Genomic DNA, 20,000 nt, shown 5'->3' with positions numbered 1-20,000 from the left:
GTTTATATTTAAAAGAAGCATAGAGTGGTGGAATATAATTTAGGTTTTTAGTAAATTTGTTCTTTTATATTTTACCTACTCATGTAGAATAATATACTTTGTGGAGTTAGAGATATTAATACTTGTTTACTTATATTTGAATATTATCCTGGGACTAGGTTTGGGAAGTCCGGGGGGGTGGGAGGTGGGTTTTCATATACTATTGTGTAATATTTGTGATGTTTTTTTTCTATGATGAAAATAATAAAAATTTTATATTGAAAAACTGTGAGAGCTTCTAATTTATTTTTTCACCAACAGAGAAATTAAAATTCTCTAACACATATAAATTTAATAAATTAATTTAATTATGGTGTGATGGGCACCCATATGCACTGAATAACTGAATAATGAAATTATTACAGGCCCTTAGTACATACTGTTATCAGAACATCACTTAGCCTTTTTAATGTAGATATTAGGACTTACCTTGATTACACCTCCCAGTTTGGCATCTGCTACAGCTAGCTGTTCATGGGCATCTTTGGCTACTATTTTCTTTAAGATTTTCTTTAAATTTTTGCTGATTTTGCCTTCTACCAGTGCTGTGGATGCTTGAGGAGAAAACAAAAAGCTGCAAAAAATCTAGAATTTTCTAAAAGACTCAGCCAGAAAAATGAGCACGGAGTAAAATATATAGTAAGTTCTATCTACAAAATACCTCTGATACAGAATAATGCACTGATGTTACTAGTTTAGGTAATGAAACGTTTGCAAGAAAACAGCCAAACTCAGAGAGTACCACGGATCACTCACAAAACAGTTCATTTTCTCTGTTGTCTCAGTGGTAGTGACGAAATGTTGTATGCAATCACAGTGATTCAGTTCCATCAACAATACATCATTGACAACAGAAATTGGTTTGAAGACCGCATATTCAGTTCTCAAGCCGCAATCTTTTACTAAATCTAGTTAATACTGTACAAATAATGCTGTACTGAATATATCTTTTAACAATAAATTTTAAAAAATGATAAAGTCACACGGAAATGCTTTGAGCTCAGAAAGGATAGCAAACATATAGAGCGTGCACTTTCTCTCTCAGCTGCTATCTTTACCCCAAACAAGATAAATACATGCACATGGGACCTCAATCAAGGTCAATGCCATTAGGCACAAAAGAAGAAAAGGCTTGTTTTTTTCAACCAAGTCCTTTGTTTTTAAGTGGAATTTACCTCCTCCTACTGGATAATGAAAAGTAAAATGTTATTTAAAGGGAGATAATCCTATAAAAGTGAAGTTGCTCCTAACATCCAACTCTGCTTGGAGGTTGGAAAAGGGTAGCCATTTTATGTCCCCCAGTCTGGGTTCAGATACCATGAGACACTATAGTTTAATTGGATTAACGTAACAAAAAGTCTATGGGATTAGACTGTGGTGGAACATCGTCTGAACTACACTCTTGGCCAAGATTCAGTTTTTGATGAAACCAAAGCATAATGACATTACAAATATGCTGTAGTAGCACCAACCAGTTTATTCTCCCAGGGAGCAACCTTATCCCTTCAAATGTGCACTGGGTTTGCTGGAGATAATGGAAATTATACTCCAAAACATCTGAAGGAAAACAAGTTGGAGAAGCCTCACCTTTAAAAGGTGTGAATGCTTTTAATTATATGAAAATGGATTTTCTACCCTTGCATACATTATATTTACTGATGTGTATACTAGCAAATGTGAAAATAGTTGAAGTGCACATGTACCTTTTAGAACATTATTTACAAAATTAGACATTTCCAAGGACGTAAGTAAAGCTATACAATGCTTGCAACAGAGTCATTATATAAACTTTGCAAGAAAGGAAGAAAGGAAAGAAGGTAGGGTGGCAAAATTACTGAATATGGCATAGGTTAGATGCTATTTCCAAGTCCAACTTAAAGCAGTAAATTTAGTTTACAAAAACTTAAAAGCTTTATCCTCCTCACACCTAAACATTGATCACACTCAATGGAGCTGATAAGAACTGGAATTCAACACCCCAGATAGCCCAGCACTTCTTCTCCTAACTGAAGAACCATTTCCTTCAAGTAAATCACTGTTTCTTCTATGATAACTTTTGCATCCCTGAAAATTACACTCAATGTCTGGAATCTATTTTAAGATAACCTTAATTGTAAAAGCATTACCTGCAAGAGCTTCTGTTGTGTCTTGAAACTTCTCGAAGTGTTTCAGTTTTACACTAAATAAAAAAAAATCACAATGTTTTTGCAACAATCATTAGGACCTGAGGAATTGCTACCAATTATAAACATTTTTCAGGAAACTCAAAAAGTGATATGCATGTAATCTCTGGCTTTTAAAAAAACAAAAACGACAGTCCATCAGGTCAATGTTTCCTATACAAAGAGAAAAGTATACTTTAAAAGATTTTGACTCAGGTGTTAATTAACTTTTAGGCAAGTCATCCACCCATCTAATAATGACATGAAGTCTTCATTTACCAACTGCCTTGGAGAATAACCATTAGCAGTTTGGACAGTGAGGAAAAAATAACAGTGACCAATGGGCACATTTACAAACTTTGATTCATCTCTTCCTCAGTCACATTTGCTATTATAGCCAGTTAGTATGCGTTGTCCAGTATAAAATGTAAGCAGCTGAAGTCACATGATTTTTCAGTTAGTGACCACTTTGCTTAACAATGGAATTTTTGGTCCAAATTGTGGTTGCTATAATGAGGATTACCTGTATAGCCTACTTTATAGGATAATATGTAACAATTACAAACATAATGGACACAAAATATAAAAACGTTCTGCATACATATATTGTGTACAAACATGAATTATATAAAATCTATAAGTTAGGCACAACTAGTTCATTAATCAAGTCTATTACTTCCTACTTATTCCTAACTAATCTGTATCATACAAATCCTGCTTCACTTCAGCAAGCCTTTTTGTGCAGTTCTTGTGATATCTAAGCCTAGTGGTCATTCAGATTTTTGCAACTCAGATCTGATAGTCCTAATTACCATAGTGCTGCAGAATTAAACATAGCATAAACCTAACTCTTAGAATGAAATAGCTTTACCCCTCATTCCAAAAACTCTAAGTGGCTAACAATGTCAACCTAGTTGTCCGATTTTTTTTATCTCAATTGCAATTTAACAGTTTACAGATGCAATAAAACAAAAATAGAGATACAAAAAGAAAAAACACAAAACATACAATGCCAAACTGCAAGGCATCATAATACAAATTCCCATCAGAAAAGTTCAGTGTTTACCATCTTCTGGAAGATGACCAAGACATAATGACAATAAGTTTATTACTTAGTTGATTTATAGATGTTTTTTCTATCAATGAGAAAATGACTTAGTGTTTTATATCCTGTATTCAAGAATATAAAATAGTTCCAGAAACCCCATACAAAAAGATCAAGAAAGACAAAAAACTAGTGGCCATGCTCTTGCAATATTAGTTACTACTACTTTACTTACATTTTATTAGCTTTTTCAGGTGTTTCAAACTCTTTCCATAAGTTATCAATTTCTTGAAGCTTTTTCTCATTTAGAACCTGTGGTAAAGATAAAGACTAATGAAATGTATGCAATATTTGGCAACAAGATCTGTCTTATTTGTCACTATGAAAAATTAAAAATGTGAAACTATACCCCAAACTTTGTGTAAAAAAATGAATGCTAGGTCTAATTTATGAACTCTATATCCATGTCACTTAATCTTTCCAATTTCAATTAGAATAAAGTCCAGTGGGAAGTTATAAACCTTTTTACTAATGTTTATTTAGCTGGTTAATAGATAGTTATTCTATGAGTAACAATATATTTTATATTCTGCTATTCAAAGCCACAATTTGGGAGCCAACTTTATGAACCAAGCTTAAAATTATAGTTTACCAGTAGAGAGATGGGACATAAACTAAATGAATACAATAACAGAGTGCAGTACTCCTGCCTCAGACAAGGGCCTTTTTTGGGAGGGGGGGGGGAGGAAAAGGAACTTCCTCCAAGCAGTCCATTACAGAGAAATTAAGTATCACCAAGAATGTCTATGGAAATTAAAAAATTATTCGGATTCAATTTCAATACAAAATGAGCCTAATAAATAATATTGCAAGAGAAAGATTAGTTTATGAGCATTATTTCCCTGAATGAGGAGTGAGTTTCAAGAATGGGAAGAGTGATGTTTCCCACTGGAATTGAAGTGGTGTCAGCAACCAGATTATTCTTCACTAGAACACTGAGAAGACTCAACCAGCCTAGAAATGTTAATTTGTCAGTAGTGGGGGACAGTAAACATCTGATGCTACAGATGCCTTCCAGGCATTCACATTTTCAGTGTCCAGATCCTTCTGAGTTCAGTCTAAAATACATCCAAAATAGATCCAAATTACTTCGAAGACCCATTTTCCTTGCAACTTTTCAAATTCCTTGCAACTTTTCCCAGCATGTATAAGAATGAATTGGCAATAGAACAGCAGGAACTGTAAGGCTAAAAAAAAAGGCAAGTACACAAAGCACCAAGCTGCATGGGAAAATTTCTGCTGCACATAATGCAGGCTTTTTTTTGCAAAAATAGTTCGTTAATCAATTCTTTTCTCTCTTTTTGGAAGCAAGGAGCCAGCATAGAAAACGTCAACATCCCTTTCGGGATTAAGAGCAACTGCCTTAAAATATATAATTATCTGTCCAGATAACCAACTGGATAAAGATACAACCAGGTTTAGCGCAATTGTATGCCTCCAAGTTATAACAGCCTTTCATCACTAGGGGACGCATCTCACATTAAACCCAGAAATGCATTAACTAGGAATGTTACAAAACTTGCTCCCCCCCCCCATCTTTTAGCAATTTGTCCTCTCCTCCCCCCCGGCAAAAGAGAAAGATGATCCGTTGCTCCACGACCATAAAGTAGGCAGGGCATCGCCAATCAATTTCGGGGGCGTTTCAAAATGGATTCAGAAAGCTTGAGACGGTTGCTTATCTAAAAAGTTAATTCTTTCCGGAAAAATCTAACACTATAACTCCCGCCATTCAAGCCGCAGCAGAGGCGAAATGGCCTTCTGCTTTCTACTCCCGCCATCAGCCACGAGCCCAGGAACACGTGCTGCCATCCTCACCTTGAAAATGGCGTACCCGGCCGCTGTCTCAAATAAAACCAGCATCGCTGCGGCGGGATAAGACCAGAGAGCGCAGCTGCTCCCCGGGAAAGAGCGAGCGCCTGGCAAAAGAACGCGGGCGAGACAGACCACGCGCTGCAAGGAAACGCGCCGCACGACCGGAAGGCTCTGCTCACTTCACCCGGAAGTGCTTTTGATGGCCTGCCGGAAAGCCGCAACGGAGGAGGAGAGGGCGGGGAAAGAGAGCTAACCTTTCACTTTTTGAAGCAGCGGGGCTCGCTACTTGATTTCGCCCTATAAGCGTCCGTGCGACCTGAGGGGTGATCCTTGCAACTCACAGGCTTCTTTAGATTTCAGTAAAAGTTGTTGAGGAGATTTTTTTTGCCTGCGTTTCTGTATATTTTAAACCTGGACCCAAAGTAAATATTGTAAACTATAAATTGACCCAGATGTCTACTTCAGTATTTGCTTTTTAGCAAACAGGAACTAAGCTTTGCTACAACAGCTATAATTCATTGCAACAATAAATATATCGATCATCTTTGTGATAAAACAAAATCTTTATATGGCTTTGTCACCAAAAAGACTCTTAAGAGAAATATGCTTGGAGGCAAACTTTAGAATCAGATCTAAATGTAACATACGACATAATAAGCCTGCACCCTCGTTAATTAGTTTGGAGTAGGGTCTCTTTCTATTTAATATTGTGAAATTTAGAAACATGTCATAACAGCTATGTTAGACCTGGAAGTAATGAAGAATTTAATGGTTTTACATCATAAGCTTTTTGCATCATTCTTGCAAAGATGTTAGATAATCTTTAGCCCAAAAAACTGACCGAGACCACTTTGGTATAATGAGAGAGATGAAAAATGTCAGACATTGATACTGATAATATAAAAAATAAGAATGTATTTTTGTTGCTTTTTAAATTAACAAAAAAAGAAAAATACAAAAATACATTATCAAATATATATATATAACAAATCCTTAAAAATAAGTGAAAAAATACAACAGAAAAAATAATAAGAGTATAACATTTTACTTTCAAAGTTACAATTCTATTTATATATTATTTTGTTTTATAGCTCCCTTTATTACTTTATAAATAACTCAAGGTGGCTAACATATGTAATATTCCTTGTCCTGTTTTTCTCATAACCCTGTGAGGTGAGTTGGCTGAGAAAATGATTAGCCCAAACTCACCCAGCATGCTTTTGTTTTCTGGCCTGACCCATTAGATCTGTAGACGGTATTTTTTTAATCAGTTGATCTCTGCATTTTTCCCCCTTTGGTGCAGAACTGCAAATTGCGAGAGCACACAGGGTGATTTGCCCCACATCTCTTTTCTGCAGTTCCTGCTGTTCAGTTCCTCAGATTAGCCTGATGTGTTAAATTAGGATTTTATAAAGTCCAACTGCATAATGTTCAAATAGCAAGCTTTCATGTTTCAGTAGGTCAGCCAACCATGTTTTTTCATAACTTGAGCGGCCACATATCCTTCATTGTAATTTTCTGCTTGAAGTCCAGTGTCAACTACCAAGAGAAAAGGGGACTCCTTGTTCCTTATCAAGCACCAAATTAGAAGGCGTACAAGCTGTGGTAACTTTAGCTGCATGAGACAGGCTGTGTTGCTATAATTTTTCCAAATTTGCATATTAATATATACAAATACCAGATGCAATTCGTGTCTTTTTTGCAACTCATGTTTTGTCAATGAACACTCTTATCTTCTGCCGTCCAACCATGTGGATTGCATCAACCCTCTTTTGTGACTTGGTTATGTTTGAAATGTAGGCAAACGGTTCCTCATCGAAGCCTGCATAACCGCCACCTCTCTCTACCTGGGCACAAAATGGAGGGAGGAGTAAATTAGCGGCTGGTCATTTCCAGCGAAGTTGGAAAATGCGCCGCTTTCCACGTCTTCCAACCTCGCTACTACAGTATTAGGAAGGGCAGATGCAACTTCGGAGGAAACAGATGAGCGATGCAAAGGTGGAAAGTCTGCAAGACGTAACCACCCTCCTCCGCTCCTAGTGGGCCGTGCGCAAAGCCGGAGCAGAAGCTAAGTTGCGACTGTCGTGAACGCTGCAAAGAGCGGGCTGCGAGCGGCTGTAAAACTCGCGCAAAACTGTTCCCGGAGTCTCTCGGCGGGGGCGGAGCAGAGTTGCACTGCGCTTCTTCGGTGGGCTGTGCCTGGAGAGCGGGAAGTGAGCTCAGGCGCAGAGGAAATCCCGCCTGCCCGCGCCCGGCCTGTGTGTTGTGCTCTCCGTGTTGGCGACACCGAGGGCGAGATCGGCGAGGCGCTTCTCCGGGGGTGGCGGAGGGGCCGGCTGCGTCTTCGAGGGAGACATGTCGGATCAGGTGGGAGGCTCGCGCTGGGCAGGAAGAAGCTCGCAGTCGGCCGCCCCCAACCGCCCGGCTGAAAGGCGCCCGGGCTGTCCGCAGGCGGCCAGATGGGGCCACAACAAGCCGGGACCCCTCGGCCGGAGGGGCTTACAGGCACGGGGCCCTGGCCCCCGGCCAACTTGGGCCGGCTTAGAGCCCGGCCTCCTGCCTCTCCGCGTCCGTTTCATGCCCTGGGTTTAGCCCTCCTAAGCTGCTTCTGGGCCACGAAATAGAATCACCCGGATCTCCCGAAATGCCCCCGTGGTGGAGCGGGGGGAGGGACACAGATCGGAGTTGGCACCTATGGAGGAAGCCCAAAGGGAGAAATAACGAAAGGCCAAAGTTTCTGTTTGGGCTCCTTTTTGTAGATCTGCTCTCTCCCCCCTCCACGACCCCGCTTCTCGTTCGATGCGGCTTTCGTTCAAGCCTGACTTTCAGAAAACGGTGCGAAATGTCTTGTTTAGAAACGACCACGATTATTGTAAATGAATCATTGTTTTGAGATGCTGCTTGCCCCGGGAACATAGACTCGTTCACACGACCTGACATTTCCTGTTTGGTTTGCCTTGAAGCATGGTTTGGCAGGATAGCCTTTTAAAAAAAAAAATACATAAGCTTTGACATTATTTGAACAAAAATCACACAAGAATAAAGATAGCCTTTTTGTTGCATTTTTATGGCCTACAGAAGAGAAATCCATGCAGTGGCCAGTTGGAATAAAAATAGAAGTGCTCTTTTTAGCCATTTATTCAAACTAATTTGTTCAGCAAATTAAATGCAATGGCCCAGTTTTATCATCATATTGTCTTAATCATGACATTAACTTAACTTTAGCGTTGGGAGCCTTTGCTTCATGGGATCCTCTTCAGTCAGCGTGAGCAGGAATTTACAAAAGGTTGCTTTCATTTTCACTTCCATGTAATTCAGATCGTGGATTATTTTAAGAATAACATATTGACAAGGTCAATTTGGTAATCCGTGTTTTAAAATTGACTTGTTTCAGGAAATATAATTGGGAAGTGTTAAATATAGTAGTGCAAATTTCGTCTCCTTGCAACCATCTTGGAAAAATAGGAATTCAGTATGGGCACAGGACTCAATTCATATAATGCTATCATGTTATGTGTGAGTAGTTGACTGTTTTATGAATCTGTATTAGTGGGTCCCTATCTTTTAAAGTGGGGAAGAAATTGGGCTGTTAATTCTTTCTTAAAAAGCATTTTTTTTCTAAATATTTCAGCCAGTGATATTATTTCCCCAGTGCCATGTCAGTTTGGCTTCACTAATCCTGCACTTCAGATTTTCTTCAGTATCTAATTGTAAACGTCCAAAAGGAAATAGCTTATCTGGTCATATGTATGTGATGCTGTTTGTTTTTATTATTTTTTTCTGGTTCACATAACTGTTAATTTAGATTCAAACTCGGAAAGGCCCCAGATATTGTCCTCACATGTTTTCTACTTGGAGAACTAGATAGAGCCCTACTGCAAAATGTGGGAGGGAAAGGGCTTCAGAGCACTGTAAATACTGGAGAACCTCTGAAGTCAGTTAAGACTTAGAACCATGATTTCATTGAAATATTTTGTGGAATTTCTTTTGCAGTTAGAAGTTACACGTTTCAGAATATATACTAAATAGGAATGAAACTGAAACTGAAAGTAAGACCACCATTAAAAGCAATGTAAATCAATAGTAGCTTGTTCTGGTACTTTCTCAACTATATACCGGTAGAATTGAAACTTAGAGGTCTAACTCTCTACTTCAGAAAAGCATAAGGGGATTTACATTTAATTAGGCATTACCAATAGATTGTTTTCCCAGTGAATAAGTAGACTATATATTTACTATATTTTTAGATAGTTGAGCATTCTGTCTGCATATAGATTGTGAGTAAAAGAAGCCTCTTATTCACTATTCATTGCAAAATAAGTTGTAATTTAACTATGTTCTACTTAATGAGGAAAGGCTAAGCTTGTTTATTGCTCGCTATATTTTATCTTGTGATTTGAGTTAAAAGAGCAGGTACAAGTAGTCCTTCATTTACAACCACAATTGAGTCCAAAATTTTGGTTGCTAAGCAAGGCAGTTAAACAAGTGCCTCGTTTTATTACCTTTCTTACCATACTTATTAAACAAATCACTCCAGTTGTTAAATGAATCATGCGGTCATTAAGCGAATCTGACTTCCCCCATTGACTTTGCTTGTGGAAGCTGGCTGGGAAGGTTACAAATGGTGATCACATGACCTTGGCTCCGTGCAACTGTCATAGATACATGCCAGTTGCCAAACACCTGAATTCTGATCACATGACCATGGGGATGCTGCAACTGTTGTAGGTATTGACAACTGGTCATAGGTTACTTTGACCTCAACTTAAAACAGTTCATTTAGTGACTGTTTGAAGTTACAGCGGCACTGAAAACAGGGTCTTAGGATCTTTTTTCACACAACCGTTGCAGCATCCCCATGATCACGTGATCAAAATTCAGATGCTTGGCAACTGGTTGACGGTCCCGAGGCCATGTGATTATCTTTGTGACCTTCTGACAAGCAAAGTCAGTAGGAAGCCAGATTCATTTAACAACTGTCTCACTTTGCAACAGAAATTTTGGGCTCAATTGTAGTTGTAAATCAAGGACTACTTGTAATCATTTCTTAGATTTTGCAGATGGACCAAGCAGCCAGACAGCTATAATTTTGCCTATCGAGAGTATTTGATCTTCAGTGATGTTTCCTCTCAGTTTCCTAACTATTTTGTCACATAGGAATTTATCACATAGGAATTAAAATTTGAATTTAAAGCCTTTTTTTGAAGCTCTGAATGTATGCTTTATCAAAAAATATAATCAACCATAAAATTAAGGATATTAGAACTCTAAAAATTGGGAATCATTTGGTACTTTGTGGCATCCTAGTTGTAGCTTTAACAGATGCTTTATGTTTTTATTAATGAAGCTAGTCATGTTAAGTTTATGTTCTTCCTTTCCCTCTAATCTTGTCTGAGGAGGACAAAAGAACTAGAGGAAATTCCAAAAAACTTATTATGAGCTAATTCTCTGTTAATATGTAAAAAAAGAGTATAAAAAGAATATTCTCATATTTTCCATTTTTGTCTCTGTTTTGTTTTTTATTGCAGGAAGCCAAACCTTCAGCAGAGGATTTGGGTGATAAAAAAGAGGGAGAATACATTAAACTTAAGGTTATTGGACAGGTGAGTTCTAAAATATTCTGTTTAACATTTATCCTTCCTAATTTTACAGGTATAAGCACATAGAGTTATACAGTATATCAGTTCTTTTTCTTTTTAATATTTTTCTGCAAGTGCAGGGTCTGCCTTTTTTTTGTCTGCTAAAATATGTTTTAATGTAGTGCTATATATATGTAACCAGTAAATGTTTGTATTTTGTAAATGCAAATATTCTTGCATAAGAGGACTCTAGAAAAATTTCTTAGCAGTCCTATCATAATCAGGAGTCTGATTTTATATTAATTTGAGCTTTTCTGATTTTATACAAGTTATAAATTCTAGAAGCAAAAGTAGATGCAGCCATTCTTCTATGCATGCATCTGAAATAGACATTGAAACATAAACTAGTTGATGAATGTGTTATGAGTTTTTTGTTTTAAAGTCACAAAAATTGTTATTGTTCCTTATAATAGAATATTCAAAACATTTTGAGCTTTGTTGCAAACTCAGAACAAAATGTTATTGTGTCCCTCATAATTTGTTTTATTTTTAACACTGTTTTTACAGTGGAAGATCATACTTGCAAATTCATATTTCAATATGGATTCAGTGGTAATAAAGAATGTGACAGTAAAAATCTATTACATTTACTTATCAAATCTATACTAAGTTACTTACTTATACTTTACCTACAGAAAAGTTGAGTTTTTAAAAAATATTTTTATTAACAATTAAACCTGCTTTCTGCAACCCCATTGCAAAAAAAAACCCCAGCTACTATACAGAATCTGAGTTCACCAGCAGCACAGTGGATTTGCTTCAACACACAGAAAAGAATGTACAAAACATAGGAAACCTATGCGTCAGGCAGACTGCAGTTTGTCTTTTATGTCCAAAATGGTTGTTCTTGATCACTGAACACATGTTTAAAATGATTCTTCCTTAGTCCTAACTCTATTGCAAGCTAGCAGCAGTAGGGATGTAACCTCTTTTATTGGAAAATGCCTTCCCTAAATCCCATGTGTGGAAGAGTTTAAGAAAAAAGCAAATTGTGAGATGTAAGAAAGCTTGAAACTCAAGAAGTGTGGCATGACACATTCTGTTACATCTCAAGCATAAGATCATACTTGAGGAAAAAAGTATCTGATACAAGCTCAAAACATCTTACATATCTATAATAAGTGTTATTTTAATACTAAGCAGAATTATTATATTTTCAATTTGTAGGACAGCAGTGAAATTCACTTCAAAGTGAAAATGACAACGCATCTAAAGAAACTTAAAGAATCATACTGTCAGAGACAGGTTTGTGACTTGAACTTTTCCTTGTTCACATGATATCAAATATAAGAAGTTCGATTTTTATGTTCCTCTGCACCTGACAGAATTTATTCCTGCATAATCCAAAAATTAAAAGAAATGGAAAGTAGCGAATATCTGGGTTTTTGTTCAATCAGTTTAAATTGACTAGCTCTATTTCTCTTTGTTTAGGGAGTTCCAATGAATTCACTCAGGTTCCTTTTTGAGGGTCAGAGAATTACTGATAATCATACTCCAAAAGAGGTAAGTATTCTTGGAGATCAATTGCTAATACTGTTTGTAGTTATTTCACTATTATAGATTTTTGGCAATCCAATCCTGATTATTTAAGAGTAGAAATGAATTTAACAAAGTGAATTTCCATTTTAAATTATATTGCTGAAATGAACAAAGCTTGAGGAAATCTGGGGTGGACATTTGCTTTGAAGAATTGTCAACACTTTTCAGTTATGCAATACAAAACAAATTTCTGGATATTTATTTATTATTTGTAAATATCTATCTTTTGTATCAGACTATTAATTGATACATTTTAAGCTTCTAGAAAAACTAAATTAGATCCTTGGTGTCTCCTATCTCATATAAATGTACTCAAGAACTTGCACTACACTGCAATAGTTTGGATTATTTTATTAGGTAAATAATATAATTCCATTTTGCGGGATTTGAATATATACGTACAATATGTATTGCTTGCTAGTTTGTCAACTTTAGTGATCTAACATATTAAAAAGACTCAAAGCTGGCTAGTACAGCTATAGGCAAGACAGGACAATTTAATAAAATCTTACTAGAATGGCAGTGGCAAATCATTTTGTTACTATGAAAACCATGAAGTTCCCAGAAAATTGTAGCTCTTATTAAGTGTTTGTTCAAACATATGATGATGCTGAACAAGTGGTACTTCACAACTGTTCCTCTAGCCTCTGGCTGTCACAGGGTCCCCACACTCACGTGACTGATCTGGGCATTTGGATTGCAATTACCTTGCCTCCTAACGTGGTCACTGTTTGAGACCTTCTTTGCTGGCTTCCTACAAGCAAAATCAGTGGGGAAGCAGGCAGGCAAGAGGTCACAAATGGTGACCACGTGATAAACTCACTTAAAGACCTGTGTGGATTTGCTCAATGATGCCAGCATTTCCATCACTTAGAAAAGAACTTCTAATTACTATTATTAAGTGAGGACTTATCTGTATACATAAGAACTGATAATATTAAAACGACAAGGCACTAAAAACGTAGCTACTGTTCCTAGAGTTACCAACCTTCATCTTTCCTACATTGTCCACAAAACTCATGAGAATGACCTTTTATTTTATTCTATAACCATTTATTTATTAAATTTGCCACCTGTATGGTTCTAGGTGACTAAGAATTTAAAAAAAAGATTACCCAAGCTCCGCAAAATATTTATTATCTAAACATTTATTTAAAAATTTATATGTTCATCCATCTTATCCAAGCTCATAACTATACTATCATTAAACAGCACTGCATTTCACAGAAGTCAATAACTTCTTACTCTCTTATGCATGGAGAAAGTGAAACAGATCTATAGCTTATATCAACAGTTTGATCATTATTTTACTATAGAGCAGCAGACATAATCAAAAAGTTATCAATATGTATGGGATTATTTTAACTTAAAATTAAGGCTTAAACCATACTTCGTGATGTAAGATTTTTATTTACTTGTGAAGCTACATTTTAAATGTTTTATTGAGTAGTGATTGTGTATTGTGGCCTATTTATTTTTTAAATAAAGTTTTAGTAAACCTGATACTTGCTGAGAATCTTTTTATATAAGCACTGTTCGCTTATTTGTCAACTCTGCTGCTAGTTTCTTTTACAGAAAATCCATGGAACTAATGTGCCTAGTGAGCATCCAATATGGCTGTGTGTTTTGGATTTGTAAAATAAAATTGTGGTTCTTATTTTACAGCTCGGAATGGAAGAAGAAGATGTGATTGAGGTTTATCAGGAACAGACAGGAGGCCATTCAACAATTTAGAATGTTTTTTCCCTTTCCCTTTATCCTTTTTTATTTTTAAATAATAGTTCTTTTGTAATGTGGTATATAACACTGAGTTAAAACCAACACCACATTCCTATGTTTTAAATATTATTTCCAGTTGTCTGTTTTGAATTCTTGTGCTCATTATACACTGTCATTGTGTCAGACTTTTGTGATCCTACTGCAGTTGTACTTCCCCATTTTTTCCCTTTTCCTCTTTAGAAAAGCAACTGTCTACACATGCAGTTACATGTTGGCAAGGATCATGTATCCAAGCCTTGACTATTTGGCAGTGGGCAGAGGTTTCTAATATTCACATTGGCCTGAAATTTAGGTGTGTGACTTTTATTTGTGGATTTTAAGAGAAGAAGATACAGAAGCTTTTTGAAATCTAAACAGAAGGATTGTGTCCTAATATTAAGAGTTTTCTGTAGATTTCAATGTGAAGTATCCAAATACTGATGGCAAAAATGTAGTTTATGGTAATACTATCTTTGAAATGGCTTCACTGAAGATAACATGGAAATTGGGGTTTTGTCAACAGAAGATCCTAGGAAAGTTCTAATTAATGTATATCTTCTTGCAACGAGAGTTTAACGATTCTTATGTTGTACCTGTTTGTCTGGAATGTGGTTTTTCAATGGACATAGATTGTATTGGCTTCCCTTTAAATAAATAAGAGGAAACAAATTCATAAACCTCTGCATTTTCTTTTAAGACATAAATTCGGAAGATTATTTGAAAGACTAGTGAAGAATATTTAAAGAGGATAATTTCTTATGCTGGAGGATGTTACACAGGAAAACTTTTTGATTTGATTCACCTTTGAGAATTAGCACTTTCCCTGCTGCTTGCTCTCAGTATATAAATGAAAATCAAGAATTTATCTTTCACTGAGAGTTGTATTTTGTATATGCAATGTGTAGCTCCGGAACTCTGAAAATTCATGGTAAAGTATTGAAGACTAAATATGGAAGAAGTGAAATTGCTATCCAAACACCACCTTTGGTGTTTAAAAAACAGGGACATACCAATTCTTCAGTTTCAGAGAATTACAGAAAATATTGGGACTTAAATTAGGTATGAATAACCTAACCTATTGATTTCAATACAATGTAACACTATCTTGTAATCTATATTGGGTCAAAGTGCCTTGGAAAACATAGGTACTTTGCAGAGTTACATGCATCGATATATGTGCACTATCAGTGTGATAAAAATTATAAACATTGAAAAAGCATTGATCTAAGATCTAACCTAACCTCATTTTTTAGAATTCAGAGTTTTTCTTTTGACTTCAATAGGTTCAGGATTGAAGACCCGGCATTAAATCCTGTTTGTATAGACAAGTAAACTAGTTGATTTTTCAGTTAGCTGCCATTGGCAATCTTAGAGTGTAAGTACCTCTAAAAATAAGTTAATTCTCTGGAAATAAGTTATTCGTGTTTGGAAGTTATGTGAAATAGTATTCTGAAATGAGGCCTGATCAATGAAACCTTTTTTTCCTAAGCGATTGTCTTAATTCAAAATGTTCTATCTTCATATCTCTTTTAGTCAATGGCGGAACTGTCATAGAAAACCTATCAATGCTAGAAAGATTCTTTAGCTCAGGTTTGCAATATTGATGGCAGGACTAGAAACGTTGCTCTACCTCGGGTTTATTTTCGTTGCCAGGGGAATAGGAAAGGTCAGAAATTAAGACTGCAATGTTCTTAAGCATACTTTAATAAACCATTTAATTGTATTTACTTTTCAGGCACTTAACTGTAAAAGTGTTAAATGGATCTTCTCCAATGCTTGTAGTTTCCATGTCCCACTTCTGATGCCTTTTTGTACGCATGCCAAACTTTTTTTAAAAATTAAAAACTTGTTTTCAAAAATCAAAATCTGGGCTTAAGTGTTATCCATATCTTTAGCATTAAACATTTGAATGAAGTCAGTGGGAAAGTTTTGTAACATGTTCCTTGAAACCTGACTGTTTGGCCCTTACATTGCTGTTACACCGGGAGGGGGGGGGCGCAGCAGTTTGCAAGAGAAAAGTTTTAAATAAAATGTCTACAATAAAACCCATAGTTACTAAAGATTAAATACTTTAAAGTAAGACTCTTTTTTTTAAAATAAAAGTAATTGCATAATCAGTCTGAAAGAAAATTTGGGCGGGGGGGGGGCAGCTGAACTTGCTTTAGGAGAAACTGTGGAGCTCAGAATTCCTTACACCTGAGCAGTACATTACATCAGACCAATTTCTAGGATCATAAAAATTCATTCACAGTGAAAACACAAAACACTGCAGAAATGAAAGTAGAGTATGAATCATGCTCTTAGGTTGTCTCTTAAATAGAAATCCCAAGGCCCCTATTTCTGGAGGTCACCTTGCTATTTCAAACATGTTATTCCTCAGCAAGGTCTATTTCTATTTTGCAAAATAAAAATATACTTCAAGTCTTAAATTTAATCTTGAGAATCACAACCTAATTCAAAGACTGAATTAGTCTCTTAGAATTAGCCTACTTGTAGCCTAAAGAAATAGCTAGAAAGGTAGAGAAGAAATATTTAACAAGTTTAGAGATGAAACCGCACAGGAGCCAATTAAAAGCAAGACCACAGATGACATTTACCACCCATTAAGCTAGCTTGACTGGTTTGCTCAGTGTTAAAGGAAACTCAGCTTGTTTGCAATAGTAGCCTAGATTATATTTACATATATCCACACACATCCCACTATGGCAGTGTTTTTCAACCTTGACAATTGTAAGGCATGTGGACTTCAACTCCCAGAATTCCATAGCCAGCAATGCTGGCTGTGGAATTCTGGGAGTTGAAGTTTACATGCCTTAAAATTGTCAAGGTTGAGAAACTGCACTATGGGTTAAAAAATTATTTAGAACATTGTCTAGAATAGTGTCAGTACTGCCTTAGGGATCAGACAAAATTAAAAGAAAAGCACTTAGTATATTTTACTTCTTAAGTCTGTTGGAAAACTTGTCAGAATGCAACAGTTGGCTTTTATAAAACTACACAAAAAGATATTTGGGCATGGCTAAGATTTCAATCATCTGTTGTAAAAAAAGGACGCTGGAAGTAGGAATAAACCCACGGACGCGAAATTTCCTGTCTTCGATCCAGTCCAGAGGCTTCTAAAAGTAGTTGATACTGAAATTGTTGCTCCTTCTCCAGTTCTGCCCTTTGTCTGGAACCAGATAAGTTAATATAAGAAAATGTGTAATCTTAACAAGGTTATAGGGTAATATTGGAAGTTGAAGTGGGGTGAAAAGCAAAGGCCAGTCCCTAGCTGAATAAGGAAGAGTTAGGGACAAGGGACTTCTTATACAGTAACTCATCCCCTGTTGGGACACAGAGCAGAGCTTCCTGACACCTTAAGTTATGGGCAAACTAAGTTTCAAACTCAAGTCTTTCTTAAAACCTGATCTCAAGCAATATGCAGCATTAATGCAATAATCACCAATTTGTAACTTGTAAAATAAGAATCATGGTATTTGTTCTGCTAAAAATCCTTGCCATAGCATTTGGGAGCAGCTAAAAAGTAGGGAGAATTTCACAGGAAGCTCATCATTAACATTAAGCATTAATAATTACCAATTGGCAAAACTACATTGCTAATAAAAAGCCATTCATCCCTATCAAAACTACAGGAGCATATTTCCTGGTAAGGGGCAGAACATAATACGATGAATACTCATTGGATGTCTGGACATTTAAATGAAAGCCATAGCTTCATGGGTGATTCCTGCCTATGAAATTAGCTTGAAAGTAATCTAAGATCCTTTCCATAACCCATCCATTTTTTATTTTTTATTTTGTCAAGACTGAGTGTTGGTCCTGGCCAAGTCAATGTAAGGTGGCTGGTGAATATAATATTGTATTTGCTGGGTACAGGAAGAGGTTCTAATTTAGAAATGTGACTCAGTTCACATAGGCCACAGGTTGGCAATCTGTTGCTCCGGAGCCGCATGCGGCTCTTTGAGCCTTCCCCTGCGGCTCCCAGCCTCCTCTGCCATTTGCAGAGAGAGACAGAGAGAGGCACTTGCGCTTCTCTCTCTCTCTCTCTCTCTCTCTCTCTCTCTGTGTAAGAGAGTGGACTCACGGTGTTCTCCGACCAGCTGAAAAGCTTATTGGGCAGGGCTCCTCCCTTTGCTGCGTCTCTGCAGGAAGCAGGAAGCAGGAAGCAGGAAGGGCAGGAGAGAGCTAGCTAGCCCAGCTATGCTGACTCAGGAATTCTGGGAGTTGAAGTCCATGAGTCATAAAAGAGCTGAGGTTGCCTACCCCTGAGCTAGCCCAATAAGAATGTGTGTCAGCTTGTTGGAGAACAGCTTGAAGCCAGCTTGCCAGGTGAGCAGAAAATCGGAGAGAGGGAGAGGGGGGGAGAGAGAGAGGGAGAGAAAGAAAGAGGGAGAGAAAGAGAGGGGGAGAGGAGAGGGAGATGAAAGGGGGAGAGGAAAGAAGGGAGAGGAAAGGGAGAGGAAAGAGGAAAGAAAGGGAGAGGAAAGGGAGAGAAAGGAGAGAGGAAAGAAAGAAAGAAAGGAAGGGAGAGGGAGGGAGAGAGAGAGGAAAGAGAAAGGGGGGAAGCGCAAGTGCCTCTCTCTCTCTCTCTCTCTCTCTCTCACACACACACACAGAGTGGGGGAAGAGGACTGGCAGACCAAGGGCAGAAAGAGAGAGAGAGGGAGGGAGAGGGAGGGAGAGAGAGACCTTTTGACCTCTAAAATGAAGATAACACTGCATATATCCTTTTTTACCTTTATCTCACACACACACACACACACACACACATAATAAAGGTAAAAAAGGATTTTTGTGGCTCCCAGTGTTTTGTTTTCTGACTTTAAGAAGTCAGGCTCCTGGTAGATCCAGTGCTATTACACCCAAAAACAGGCATCCGCTAATCTATCATAAGTCACTAAGGATGAATTTTTCCTAGGAAGTTCTGTTTACCTTGAGAGTAGTAACACTTGCTTTCTTGCTTCTTCCAAAGCAACTCTAGCCTCTTCCTCAGCTCTCCTCCTTCTCTCCTCAGCCTCAAGCCTCATTTTCTCTTCTTCCTCCTTTTTCCTCTTCTCATACTCCAACCTTTGCTCCTCGGCCATCTCTGCTAGCTGTCGCTGTTCTTCCTCCAGCTGCATCTCCATTTCTTTCTGTCTGCGTTTTTCTGCTTCTAAGGAACGGAGAGCAAGTGAGCGAGCTACCACCTATTTCTATTTCAGGAGAAATAAAGTAATTAAAGTGAAAAGACAGGAAAACTCTATTTGGGGGAAACCTCAAGTGCATGATTAATTAGCAGATGTTTTATTGTAAAACATTTATATTTTTGCACTGTGGTACATTATGAAAAGCTAGAGGACCAAAGGAAAACATTGTGCCAAATAGTAAACAGCTCTGAAGTGATGTTTCGACTGAATAAAGAAAGTGGGCATAAATAAAACTTCAAAAAACAAAATATGAACTTAGGCCAGTTTCTCTCTCAGCCGAAATCTGCCTCTTGTGGAGATAAAACAGGAATATGGTGAAGAACCGAAATAAACCTCTAGCTGATAATAAGTTGAACTCTTTGATGTTTTCACCAGAAATGGAATACTTACAGTATTTATTTGCCTAGGCCAGTGATGGCGAACCTTTTAGAGACTGAGTGCTCAAACTGCAACCCAAAACCCACTTATGCATCGTCGAGTGCCGGCTAGGTGTGGCCCATTGGCTGGGTGTGGCCAATTGGGTGGGCATGGCCCATTGGGTGGGCGCGGCTGTGGTGGTAACGGCAGTCTGGGTGGGACTAAAACGTTCAATTAATCAATTCCAAATTTGCAAGATCTTTTTTTTCCTCCGAGAAATTGAAATTGACTGATTGAACCCTTTTTTTTTTTTTTTGCACACAGCGGCGGAAGCCTAAAGCAAAAAGGTTTTATAAAACCCAGCTGAAGGCCTAGGACTGGGGCAACGGCGCACGTGCCCACA

At 37.4% G+C, this 20,000-nt stretch overlaps 2 protein-coding genes and 1 non-coding gene across 3 annotated transcripts in view; 1 reads left to right on the top strand and 2 right to left on the bottom strand.

Annotated features, from left to right (window-relative positions):
- Nucleotides 1–5,298, bottom strand: part of NOP58 (NOP58 ribonucleoprotein) — a 27,800-nt gene extending 22,502 nt beyond the window's left edge. The window contains exons 1-4 of the mRNA XM_015819602.1: nt 5,122–5,298; nt 3,482–3,558; nt 2,166–2,218; nt 469–593 (exon numbers count right to left, since the gene is read on the bottom strand). Coding sequence (XP_015675088.1) covers nt 469–593; nt 2,166–2,218; nt 3,482–3,558; nt 5,122–5,166 — 300 coding nt within the window. The 5' untranslated portion in view covers nt 5,167–5,298. The remainder of the gene's footprint in view (nt 1–468; nt 594–2,165; nt 2,219–3,481; nt 3,559–5,121) is intronic.
- LOC114922805 lies at nt 809–897 on the bottom strand. The gene has a single exon (XR_003810488.1). It is a non-coding gene; the product is annotated as a small nucleolar RNA SNORD70 (small nucleolar RNA).
- Nucleotides 5,299–7,271: 1,973 nt separating the features above from the next.
- SUMO1 (small ubiquitin like modifier 1) lies at nt 7,272–14,731 on the top strand. Its single transcript, XM_015819601.1, has 5 exons — nt 7,272–7,485; nt 10,647–10,721; nt 11,925–12,002; nt 12,189–12,260; nt 13,962–14,731. The coding sequence occupies exons 1-5, from the start codon at nt 7,474–7,476 to the stop codon at nt 14,028–14,030; spliced, it is 306 nt and encodes a 101-aa protein (XP_015675087.1). The 5' UTR covers nt 7,272–7,473; the 3' UTR covers nt 14,031–14,731.
- The last annotated feature ends 5,269 nt before the right edge of the window (nt 14,732–20,000 follow it).

Source organism: Protobothrops mucrosquamatus, unplaced genomic scaffold, assembly GCF_001527695.2.
Source record: "Protobothrops mucrosquamatus isolate PMUCROS unplaced genomic scaffold, P.Mucros_1.0 scaffold958, whole genome shotgun sequence".
Taxonomy (NCBI): Eukaryota; Metazoa; Chordata; class Lepidosauria; order Squamata; family Viperidae; genus Protobothrops; species Protobothrops mucrosquamatus.
The sequence above is the reverse complement of the archived record's forward strand: the minus strand, read 5'-3'. Positions and strand labels throughout refer to the sequence as shown.

What these genes read in the sequence shown, in the direction of transcription:
- SUMO1 (XM_015819601.1), top strand. An exon ending in AACTTAAGGTTATTGGACAG is followed by an intron (nt 10,722 to 11,924) that starts GTGAGTTCTAAA and finishes TTCAATTTGTAG; the next exon opens with GACAGCAGTGAAATTCACTT. An exon ending in AATCATACTGTCAGAGACAG is followed by an intron (nt 12,003 to 12,188) that starts GTTTGTGACTTG and finishes CTCTTTGTTTAG; the next exon opens with GGAGTTCCAATGAATTCACT.